The 13,327-nt window shown below is 38.8% G+C and overlaps 1 protein-coding gene across 7 annotated transcripts in view; it reads left to right on the forward strand.

The window, feature by feature from the left end:
- mark4b (MAP/microtubule affinity-regulating kinase 4b) overlaps positions 1-13,327 on the forward strand; it is a 44,617-nt gene that overhangs the window by 13,970 nt on the left and 17,320 nt on the right. For all 7 annotated transcript variants that reach the window (XM_053687387.1, XM_053687388.1, XM_053687389.1 and 4 more), the window contains one exon: positions 1,507-1,560. In XM_053687387.1, the coding sequence (XP_053543362.1) occupies positions 1,507-1,560 (54 nt within the window). The remainder of the gene's footprint in view (positions 1-1,506; positions 1,561-13,327) is intronic.

Here is a 13,327-nt window from a genome sequence, read left to right on the forward strand (position 1 = left end):
CTACACACCTGGGTCTTTAACTTGTTTTCAGTTCCTTTATAAATTAAATTTAATTTGGAGAAGGATATCCTTAAAATCACACCTTGACCACAGTGTATTAGTCAAGATTAGTGGAAATGTTGGCAAGGTGAAGTTCAGCAACACTGGAACAATATTTTTTTCCTTTTGAGACTGCCTCTCATTCTTGCCAATGTACACAAAGCCCTGCCTCCGTAATCTACCGCCGTCAACAGAGTTCAATTAGAGTTAGCACTAGCAAGGATTATCATGACATCTCTTTTTCAAGCAAAAAGGTAGGCTGTTTATTTATTAAGGGCACTGCCTTACTTCATTGTTTAGGTATAGATGGTAAACGTACCTAATGTTTGTTGTACCGCATTAGGGAAGATAACATTACCCCACAAGTATGTAAATACCTAGAGTGTTATGCTAACATTGATGCGCGACCCAAATACAGTACTCAGCAGGCACTGATTTATTGCATTTGACGATTTATGATCATTACATGTCCCAGGAGGAACGTCGCTAAGTCTGCATAAAGCTTCATCCCCTTCTCTAGTAATAAATTTCACTTTAAGAACAAGCCCAGTAGCTAGTCAGCAAGCTACTTTTTGAACATCTCATTTCAGATGTAGTTATAATAATTATAACGATAACTTTGCTGATATAATAACCGCCACTCTTCTGGGAAGGCTTTCCACTAGTTAATTGGAGCGTGGCTGTGGGGATTTGCCCATTCAACCACAAGAGCATTGGTGAGGTCGAGCACTGATGTCAGGTGAGGAGAGGAGGTCTGGGGTGCAGTCGCCATTCCTGTTCGTCCCAAAGGTGTTCAGTGAGGTTGAGATCAAGGCTCTGTGTAGGCCACTAGAGTTCTTCCACTCCAACATTGGCAAGCCATGTCTTCATGGACCTCGCTTTGTGCACAGGGGCATTGCTGTGCTGGAACATGTTTGGGCCACGTAGTTACCCAGTGAAGGGAAATCATAATGCTATAGCATACTATACAAAGACCTCCTATACAAGTGCATGCTTCCAACAGTTTGGAGAAGACCCAGGTGTGGTATCATGATTGTCAATACCAAAAGGATACTTTGGCCACAAATAAAAGCATGATTAAATAAATAAACAGCCAAACAAATCAATAAATACTACCCATACACATTGATCACTTGCTGTGAATTATGATTTCGTCCGTTTTATGAATACAAATCTCTTTGTAGTTAAATATAACAGTTAAATATGGAAATAACTTACTAGAAGATTTTAAAGCATGACTTTAAATAATGCAGTGTAGCAGGTCTCCAGGACAGTGGTATATTAGACTGTAATATCTACACTTTAAAAAAATAACAAATTTAAGTAAGACAGACAATGTTTGCATTCTGCCATCAGCAATATGTGATGTGTTTAGTTGCTGCAGATTTTACAGCAGTGTGAAATGTGACTTTTTTTATATGCAAGGCAGATGTAAATTCACGTATGAGCTTTACATGTTATTTTCAGGTCGCAATAAAGATAATTGACAAAACCCAACTCAACCCAACCAGTCTACAAAAGGTAAGTATCAGAACCTACCTTCATAATTGATTTGATTTGGTCTTATTTTATTCTAGTTTACATTTAATTAAATGTGACTAAATGGTCTTGTATAATGCAAAAAAAAAAAATTGCTCTTTTGTAAAAATAAATAAATAAATAAATTACACTGCAAGGTCCACTTCAGAGGCTTGATTTGTTCATACTTTTATTCAAAAGATGCTTGCACACTGCCTGTAAAAACATGACCTTTCTCATGTCATGTTTGTTGTGACTGGAAGCTCTTTTGCTTTGCTTTGTTTTGTGTTTTTACACACTGCTTTGAGGCAATGAGTACGTTTACATGGACAACAGTATTCGATTTTAACCCGATTAAGACAGTACTCTGATTAAGAAACTAGCATGTAAACAGCTATTTCTGATTACCTTAATCCGACTAAAGTCATACTCGAAGTAAAGACAAATCGAATTAAGACGTGTAGATTACTCCTGTTTTAGTCGCATTATCGAAGTGTATTACAGACATGTAAACACCTTAATCACACTGTTAACATCATGTGGAAGTTTTCACCGCATTTTGCGACAGGACATGTAAACACACAGCAGTGGTCAACTGTTTGACGGCAAACAAGAGAGCACAGCTGCGTCCGAAACCTCGTACTTACGAAATTCATGTATATGAGCTCCTATATAGTAGGTAAGTACGCGGTTTTGGACGCAGCCCACGGCTTCAAGCAGTCGTCTATTTGCACGTATAGCATCACAAATAATTAACAGCACTTGAAGCTTTTGTAAAATTAAAAATGAAAATACCCAAAACTGTATATGGTACCATAACGAAGACAAAATGTATGTTGATGCGTGAAATTCTGGAGGGAACGTTGGACGGTGTGGCGTGGGGACGAAATGACGTGACGTTAATCGATCTATGTTCTATAACATGTAAAACGGGAACATGAAAGGAATATTCTCATCATGACTAATATAAACACCTTAATTACAATATTGTCTTATTCAGAATAAGCTCAATAATTAGATTATTGCTGTCCATGTAAACGTAGTCAGTGTTTGGTGATATAATGCTGATTTATCAAGAACAGTCCAGGCTCAGCATAGTTTGCATTGTTAGTCTCACCAGTTTGCATGAAATCTGGACAAATCCAGTCTATTGTGATCGGCTTTTATTGAAGCTACATTAAAAAAATGTATCCATAGATAAAGTGAGCTGCACAGTTAAGATAAGCACGTTTTGTGTGTTCTTATTTTCTTGAGTTTGCTTTAGTAGTGCAGTGAAAAGTCCAGCAGTGGTTGGATTTGCATAACAGGCATGCAGCTTACGTTGAGGAGTTTCAATTTAAGATTGGCACAAGTGGAACTTAAGGGCACATTAAGATATTCATGTCTGACGTCTTGGCAGGGTAATGACTCTAAGTATTCATGCACTGTCAAATATCACTCAGTGCTGTTGTCATATATATATATATATATATATATATATATATATATATATATATAGTGGTGTTTGAAAGTTTGTGAACCCTATAGAATTTTCTACATTTTTGTGTAAATATTCTAAAACATCATCAGATTTTCATGTCGACAAGCCCAGAAGGCTATTGGAAAAATGTTTTGTGGACCGATGAGACCAAAATAGAACTTTTTGGTTTAAATGAGAAGGGTTATGTTTGGAGAAAGCCTTCCAACATATTCCATCTGTGAAACTTGATGGTGGTAGTTATCATTGTTTGGGGCTGTGTTGCTGCATCTGGGTCAGGATGGCTTGCCATCATTGATGGAACAATTAAATACCAGTGAATTCTAAAGGAAAATGTCAGGATACCTGTCTGTGAACTGAATCTCAAGAGAAAGTGGTTCATACAGCAAGAAAACGACCCTAAACACACAAATCATTCTACCAAGAATTGTAAAAAAGAATAATAAAAATAAAGAATGGCCAAGTCAAAGTTCTGACCTTAATATAAATGTTGTGGAAGGACCTGAAGCAAGCAGTTCATTGAGGAAACCCACCAACACCAGAGTTGAATCTATTCTGTACTGAGGAATGGGCTAAAATTCCTCCAAGATGATGTCAAGGGGGTCCCACCAGATACTGAAGGCAAAGGTTCACATACTTTTGCCACTCACATAGATGTAATATTGAATCATTTTTGTCTCATTTATTTAATTGAGTTCTTGTTGTCTACTTTTAGGGCTGATGATGTTTAGGTCAGATTTATGCAGAAATATAGAAAATTCTAAAGGGTTCACAAACTTTCAACCACCACTGTAGTTGAACTTTCCACCAGCTCCTGGAAGTTTCACGGGTTGTGTACTTGGATCATCATGTGGACTACGTGTGTGTGACTTCCACTTTTCTGATGTGAGAATTATTGTTACCAAGGAAACCTGTTGTTGTGACCCAATTATCAAACCTAAATATCACATCAGCAAATGTCTAATATCTTTCTAGAAAAATCATTACAAGTTTATTAAAAAGATTTTGATTGCTTTTGTGTAAAATTGAAGGAGTGTGTGCTGTGTGGTTCTGACTCTTCTGGCGCAGGGTGGAGCTCAGGGGGGGTGGTGGTGTGTGAGCTCTGCAGAGAGGTACAGTTCAGTGTGCTGCAGTAATGCTGGTTCACTGTCTCGTCAGCACTATATGGCTTGATCAGAGCGCACCAGATAACTAGTGCTCCTCTCCCTTTCCTTCCAGCTAGTCACTTCTCTTACTTTCTCTTCTCTGTCTCAGACCACTCATCTTTCTCTTTATTTATATCTCTTTACCTGCTTGCACTTAAAGGAAATAGCCACCATTTCATAGCAATATTTATAATCGAAATACGATCTTCTCTTGTGCAAATGAGATTCTCTTGTGAAATTTAGAGTTGGCTTTTTTGGTTTCAATATCTTTCACGGACTAGCTGATCTGTTTTCACTTTGACGGTTTCTTACATTACCCACAAGGCCGTTGGACCACTTGCTGACGTTGGCACTAGTGGGGAATTCATCTCTGTCGAGAGAGAGTGATGCAGCAGTGCTCTTGTCCTTTAGTCTGTCCAGCTCTCGCCTCATCTGTACGTTCTCCTCAAACACAAAGGTTCCAAAACATTAGCTGTCACATGAACAATGCCATCAGTGCCATCATGCTTGTCATTTTGACCCATGTCTCTAGAATGATTCAATGCATCATATAGCTGCACTGCATTTGTGTTTGCCGTCTCTGCTACTTCTACATTGAATTTCTTATTAACGTGTCATTCAACGTTGCTAGAAAATGGAGACTAAGGGTGTACTCTCGCTAGGCCCAATTGCCTTGTACCGTGCCCAAGCATGATTGTCCCCACTCCCCCGCTGGCCTGCCCTCATATTGCACTTAACGTTCCAGGCCTGAGCACGTCTACGTCATTACAATGCTACTTTTTGTTTTGAAGAATACAGGAAGAAAAGTGCTCTCGTGCAGCGCAATGGAGTCCATTGTTGTAACTTTACTTACTTTGTCGCTTGGAGTCGTCTGGGGCACGGTGAAACACAGCCCTGTAACATGCCTACTAGATTTATCACTAGATTTATCACTTCTGCAGCGCAGCGATTTTCACTTAATCACGTTGCACGTATTAGAAGATTATACGGCGGCAGCTGACGATGAGGCATGAATTTGCAGCTTTACTCGCCGACTACAATTCCCGTTAATCAATAAGGTGAGAAACGGACCATTCTGTTAAATAGAACAGTCGCATCATTGACGTCATGTTTCAAGTTCCGTGCTCGACCACGGTTAGCGATCACATACGATGTGTACCATGCCCGAGCCCTACTGAACCGTGCCCGAGCCCACCTCTTCAAGTGGGTCTGGGCATGGTTCGAGGGCTCACTTTACGGAGCGATCACACTAGTCAAACAAACTCAACTTTGGGACGGTACAGACCACCTAGTGAGTACACCCTAAGAAGAGAAGTTGTTGCTCGTTGTTTTGTTGTGTTTTTTTTTGTTTGTTTGTTTTTTTAAAGAGAACAGTGAAACCTGACTGTTATCACTTATGTATTAGATTGATTATATTTCCCCCCCCTATTAAACACCTTTTGTAACTGCATTAGCAATTAGCATCTATCATCCCCTGTGATGATGGTGTGGCAGATAACCCCTAACTTCTCTGAAGAATAACAAAACTACAGCACCCTTCAACAAATTAGCACCAGAATTACTAAGCATGTTATGAATATTCCAATGTAAAAATATTTCACATTTCACAGGGTGTACTTTTTCCATTAATGCTCATGTTCTTTCCTTCCATAGCTATGGATGAACCCATGCTGCATTTTGATTTGATAATAGTACAAATGTAACATTTGAAATACCCAATGTTACCTTTATCTTGATTCATTTTGTTCTATTCTGAAGATGTCGCATCGGTAACACTTTTTTGTAATTTTTTTTTTTTTTTTACTCTGGGGTCATGGAGATCTCACTGTTGTAAATATTTAAAATGGTTCAGTTCAACCCAAACAGAAATTACGGGTTAATGCCCATTTCTCCCTGTTCTTTTTCCACTGGTTCTTTCCTCTTGTCTATTTCCAACTCTCCATCAATCGGTTATTTGCTCTCTTTTCCACTCACTCACCCAGAGACATGCAGTCCAGTCCCTACCACAGGAAAAGTGCTGCATCTGTAGAAAGTATTGAATGACTAAAGAGAGGGAGTTGTTCATTCATCTTTACAAAGCTGCTGTATTATATTTACCGTGAAAGTATACTGTCTCTTCTGAATACCAGATCTGAAGCAGGTACCGTGGACAATTCGTGTCTTTACTCTCGTGAACAGTCAATCCCCAGCCCTACCCCAACACAGGCTATTTAACTAATGACTTTTTTTTAATTATTTTTTTTTTTTATGAGCCACGATTGACGACCAGTTTTATACTCTAATGCATAATAAATAAATTAAGTAAAGTACCTTAGTAGGCCCTTTGCTTTGAGGATTTATACATGCCTTCCCTTACTCACATGGCCAATGCATTAGATAATGCTCCTCACTGTCGAAGTGTATCGATTAAGACTAAGCCCCATTTAACTGATCTGGCAATGGAATACTGTGTAATCTGAGAGGTGCCTTGACCACAGGATTGGATGTGAGCCATCAGCCTATTCTCTACTCCCCTTTCTCTACTAGGCCTTTCATCCAATTTAGGTGTAAGACCCAATCAGATGACCAGTCTTTTTCCCAGTAGTCAGATTTCTGCTAGGTCTTAGGAGACAAGATTGTTACATACTGGACAGGGTAATGAATAATGCTGTTTTCTGGACCATAGGAGTGCTGCTTTAATAAAACTAGGGGGGAGCTTTGGGAGGCCACTAGGGTGAAGGACGATAGGGGGTTGGGTATCCTTCATTCAAGTTCCTCCTGCCAGGAGCTACATTCCAGACAGGCAAACAATGGGGGCATCCGAACCCAGAGGGGGTGGGGACCTCCAAGAGGCTGTGACATAGGAACAAGATACAGAGGAAGCAAGCTGCCATGGAAGACACTGAGACACCAAATGTGATATTTGTTTGAATATATGAACGTGATTATGAATGCATCTAAATCTTGATAGACTGGACTTGCTACTGGTTTAGGTGCTGTTCAGTTAATGATGTCTCATTTCTGATTAAAGCGTGTTAAAATGTGGGAGAAACAGGGGGACTGGTTCACTGGAACCAAGAGGTTTTTTTTTTATTATTATGTTTGATTTTAATTAAATTGATAAATAAAAGATTATATATATATTTTTAAATAAATAATCCTTTTGATTATTAACAGATAATGCCCTTATGATCACAGCAGAGATTATTTTATGATTAAAATTTTGCTATTTAAATATTAAGTACATCATGTCTATTTATTGGAGCTATTTGCCTTTTTTTATTACACTTTATTCCACATTATTGTGGCTGACAATTTTATATCAATTCAATTAACAAATACACAAATATTACAATAATATAAAGGATAGTTCTCTATACTGCTGTGACATAGACCTATAACAATTATTACATAATCACCTAATCACAAATATATGAGCTGGTTGTTTGCGATTTAATAAGTAGTTTCCACAATCATATTTCTATGCCCAGTTTAATAGGAACATCTGTACCCAAGCTCAGTCGTATACTTATGCAGTCAGCCAATGATGTGGCAGCAGCGCAATACATAAAATCATGCAGATAGCATTTATGTTCACGTCAAACATCGGAATGTGGGAAAATATAGCAAATGACAAATATATGACTATCCGCTTCACCGAAGTTACAGACCAGAAAACACATGCGTGTTTGCATCCCCAGGTGTAAATATAGTCATATACTGTGTCGCAGCTCATGACATGTTTTCAAGCTTGTGTGTTTTTCTACATTAGTGTATACTGAAATGTATATGCGATGTTTTAAAGCATATGCAGTTTAACTCTTCTGGAGGCAGGCAGTCAAGAGGGAGCTCAAGATGGGCACGGGAACAAAAATATTCTGCTTTGCCCTTGACTAGTCCTAAGAGAAGGAAAAAAGCGATACATCCTTATAAGCTGCTTTGTGTAAATCCTTAATGCTGCTGGAAGGTGGAAGGGGAAAAAACACAACAAGGCATTCAGCTCAGGGCTTGATTAGTCATGCCTCGCTGTAACCTGGGTTGGGGGGATTGTCAGTCAAAGTAAAGAGAGAGAGATAGAAATAGAATCTCTGTCCTCCTCTGCCCCATACTGGTGAAGCATAATGAGAAGGGAGATGGTGGAACAGAGAAACAGAGCGACAACAGACAGAGACAAGGCTGGCCATAATCTTGGGTCACCATAGTAACAGTGACGTGTTGTTAGTGTCTGGGAAATGAACCAGGAAGTCCTATCTTTAAGCGACAGAAAAAGAGGAAGGCTGTGCAAAAAGAGAAAGAAAGAGAGGGAGGAGTCGTGGCCTAGCGGGTTTATTATCTTTAGTGCTCAGGTGACCAGCTAATGAGCTTGTCTCTGCAGTTCAATTGTTGCCAGTCCCTGTAGATGATGTGTGTCTGTATGTGTTTGTAGAGGAAGTGTGAGGAAGGCATCATGAGGGCATGGAGTTGGTGTTGCTCTGCGTTATCACCACCAACCGATATTCATTTTAATGACATCATAATTGTATTTAATGCACTGCTTGTTGTTCATGCTAGTGATCCTTTCAACATTGTTAACCGTTGGGTAACTGGGATACCATGTCTCTCACAATAATGTGTGTATGTGTGAGGGTGAGCTGACATAAGCAGATGAGTGAATGCGGTGTTTTGTAAAGACTTTCACACTAATGGTTGACATGGAATCATCAATCAATCCATCCATCCATTTTCCATACCACTTATCCTACACAGGGTCGCAGGCGAGCCTGGAGCCTATCCCACGGAATTCTGGGCATGAGGCAGGGGACATCCTGGACAGGGTGCCAACCCATCACAGGGCACGATCACTCACACAATCACACACTATGGACAATTTGGAGATACCATGTCTTTGGACCGAGGAAACCAGAGTACCCACTACCTAGTATCCAGAAGAACCCCCCCAAAAAAGCACAGGGAGAACATGCAAACACCACACACAGGGTGGTAGTGGGATTCGAACCCTCTAAAACGGAGGAGCTTTGTTTGAGTGTTTGAAATTATCTGCCAATAGGACAAGATAATTTCAAAATGAGTACACATAAAAATTTAACAATTACCATTTGTGTTACTGTAATCTGAAAAAGAGATAAATGGATCAATTGTCCCATGTTCAAGATATATTCACTTGCTAAGATTTCTCTCTTTTCTTGTTTGATGTTGTAATAAATTTTCTCACAGCCATTCATTAAGCTGTGTACCTGGCACAAATGACCGTGTTGGACGACGAGTTCCAAAATTGTTATAGTTTAAAAATTCTGAACCTGTTCCTACACTCTTGCATATTTCACACCACAGCATGTGCATAAAGTCGAACATTCACCACATTTATAGGTCAGAGGGTGTTGATTTAATTTAGCACCGCAGCTTTGACAGTAGTGCTGATTGTAATTCAGACTACTAGGTTTATATTAATGTGCTCTAATACGTTATCGTTTCTATAGTAACAACTCTTTCACAGAGGCTTGTATTGAAGGTTACATGACACAATCTACAATTTATAATAAACTACAGGTGCAAAACAATTAGAATATTGTGGAAAAGTTCAGTTTTTTACATAATTTAATTCAACAAGTGGAACTTTCATATATTCTGGATTCGTTACACATAAAGTGAAATATTTCAAGCCTTTTTTTTTTGTTTTCATTTTGTTGATTACGGTTTACAGCTCATGGAAATCAAAAATCCAGTATCTCAAAATATCAGAATAAAGAATTTATAATACAGAAATGTCGAGCTTCTGAAAAGTATGTTAATGTATGCACTCAGTATTTGGTCGGGGCTCCTTTTGCACAAATTGCTGCATCAGTGCGGCGTGGCATGTAGGAAATCAGCCTATGGCACTGCTGAGGTGTTCTGGAAGCCCAGGTTGCTGTGATAGCGACCTTCAGCTCGACTGTATTGTTGGGGCTGGTGTCTCTCATAGATTCTCTATGGGGTTCAGGTCAGGCGAGTTGGCTGGCCAATCAAGCACAGTAATACCACGGTCAGCAAACCAGTTACTAGTAGTTTTGGCACTGTGGGCAGGTACCAAGTCCTGCTGGAAAAGGAAATCAGCATCTCCATAAAGCTTGTCAACAGATGGAAGCATGAAGTGCTCTAAAATCTCCTGGTAGATGCTGCATCGACTCTCGACTTGAGAAAACACAGTGGACCAACACCAGCAGATCCATGGCCCCCCAAATCATCACTGACTATAGAAACTTCACACTGGACTTCAAGCAAGGGTTCTGTGCCTTTCCACTCTTCCTCCAGACTCTGGGACCTTGATTTCCAAATGAAATGCAACATTTACGTTCATCTTCCCCATGACTGGGGTTGTGTGTACTGAACCAGACTGAGAGATTAAAGGCTCAGGAAACCTTTGCAGGTGTTTTGAGTTAATTAGCTGATTAGAGCTCTTCTCAGGTCAATATTTCTGTATTATAAAATTCTTTATTCTTATATTCTGATATACTCGATTTTTAATTTCCGTGAGCTACAAGCTGTAATCATCAAGATTAAAACAAAAAAGGCTATGAACTATTGCACTTCGTGTGTATTGAATCTAGAATATATGAAAGTTCCCTTTATTCAATTCAATTCAATTATGGGGGAGAATTAACTTTTCCACGATATTCAAATTTTTTGAGATGCACCTGTATTGATGACTCCATGACTTTGTTTCCACAAGCTGCAGTCTTTTAACTTCAAGAGCAAGAAAAAAAAAGACACACCAGTCAGGGAATAACTGTTTATAGCTGCTTATAGCTGTTTATAGCTGCTATATGTAAATGAAAACAGGTACTAACATGTCACATGGACGTTCCATAGCATTAAATATAACTATGAACATGATCACCCCACCCTGCCATGGATTATTTTCCTACCAGAGCACGCCCTGTCGTGTATTATTTCTTGTTTATTATTGTATGTTCATTTAAATTTAAGAACAAACAATACATACAATAGAAGCAATTAAGCACAAATTAGTTTCTGCTGATAAAATATTTTAATTGCACTTTGTGTTAAGGAGTAGTATTTCTAGTCTTCCAAGCTTGAGACTGAAGGGTTAATTTGAGTCCTTTTTTTTTTTTTTTTAACTGTGTAGTGGTATGATGATTACAATCTTTTATCTCTCTGAGATGTAAATAAGGAACAGACCTGCTCAGATACCGGTTTTGTCAGGCTAGAGTGTAGGCATAAGAAACGGGGATGATGTATGTGATCTGAAGCAGTGCTATTTTCAGTAGAGAAATGTTTCATCGTGGACAGAGAAACATAATCCATTGCTGGACATCGTGCCTGGAAAAGCAGTTCTTTAATATTTCTAGAGTGTGCCGATGGTAAATTGATAAAGCACCACTAATATTTACAACAATTCATGAGACACTTTTTCTTCTCCCTCCCTCTTCTTCTCTGTGTGTTCACCAGGCTTGAATGCCTTTTTTGTTCTTCCTCATTCTAATGATTACTCTCCTGGTTCCTTGCAACCTGTGATGATAGCTGTTTTATGAACATACTTTAGGTGGACATCCTAGGGCTTGACTTGCTGACTATTATGTATTTATTTGAACTGATTTGAATTTGAAAAAACTCTCTCAAGTATTTCTCAAATTTGTTATCTACCTCATCTGTAGTGTACTGTAGATGTGATTACTATAGACCAAAATTGCTACATATATTTATTTGTACTGAGAAAACAATGGACATTCTCTTTGCCATAGATATCAATTATAATGAAAGTGTAAGAGGATTTGTTGGGGCAGGAAATAAAACTTTATGTGAAGTTCGGTAAAGCGTACAAATAACTTGTATATTTTCTCTTCTCAGTATTATGGACACTTATTTCTCTTCTCATTCTGTCAGTCTCGCTCCCCGGATGACTTTGTGTGTTTGGAAACAATGAGCACTAACAATACCAAATGGCCTTTCAGCTATCAGCACATTCCTTTCAGTCTGTCTTGTTTTTGCTCTCTCTCTTTCATTTCTCTCTCTCTCTCTCTAAAACTCTCTTATCTTGACACTTCTATTCTGGAGAGAGGGTTGCTGGGAAAGGAGCGTGGACACCTCTGTCCTGCCCTATTACCTCAAGACTCAGAGACAGTGTGATCAGTCAAGTCTATCCCATGTTAAGTCAATATTTATCGCCATTCCGTCCATATGCACGTGGGATGTCATTGATTCGTTTTCATGTCCCCAGAACCCCAGTGCAAAATACACAATATCATAATCATTATATGACTCAAGAGTACCTTCAATAGTAGAGTAGTTTTTATATTTCCTATGTTTTTGCCATATTGCTATCTTGTTCCATTCTGCATAACGTTTTGTTTTTTTTTTGTTTTTAATTAACATTATTTTATTTGTTGTTATTTGTCTTTTCTTTATCACTCCATATTTTAATGATTTTGAGCAAGATAAGACAGAGGTTCAGTGCATAAGAGTGCAAAATAAGCGATTAGCGCTCTGGCATTGCACCCAGAGCCACCGCCTTTGTTCCACTCTTTATGGTGCTATCTTTGGGAATTTTTCACTCTTGTTTGATCCATCATTGGTGGTCCTACACATAAAGCAGTCCTTTCTGGATTTTGCGATGGCAGAAATTAACTCAAAGTTAAGCAAAACTCGGCAATATTCTGAAGAGCTTGCAATTTTTCAAAATTACTGCAGATTTTTCACAGATTTGGGCCAAGCTGCATCATGTGACGTCATCACAACATACATTCAGCCAAAGCCTTCTTCGGTTCATCTTCGTCGAACATGAGTACAGCGAAAAGGCCTCATTTACCAACAAACATCACTGTTAAAGACCGTGCAAAATAATTTCCTACAATTGCAATTTCACCAATTCAGGTCGTTTTCTGCAAAAAAGCACAGAAAACTCTAAAGCCAGAGCAAAATCAAGGTTTTTTGGATGCAACAATAACAGAAAAAACTCCCCAAAATACTCTACAGACTGATAAAGACATGAACTTGTACCTCAGAATTGCTGCTGTAATCGTCAAGGCTGTCCTTTGCTTATCCCAGGAATCCTACATGCTCAAATTGAACATCAGTTTAACACACTTAGCACTGTTTGACTTTATCATATACAGTTGTAGAAGAGTAATGATTTTAAATCACACCATCTGGTTTAACCTAGAAAAGGAATGGT

Source organism: Ictalurus punctatus, chromosome 17, assembly GCF_001660625.3.
Source record: "Ictalurus punctatus breed USDA103 chromosome 17, Coco_2.0, whole genome shotgun sequence".
Taxonomy (NCBI): domain Eukaryota; kingdom Metazoa; phylum Chordata; class Actinopteri; order Siluriformes; family Ictaluridae; genus Ictalurus; species Ictalurus punctatus.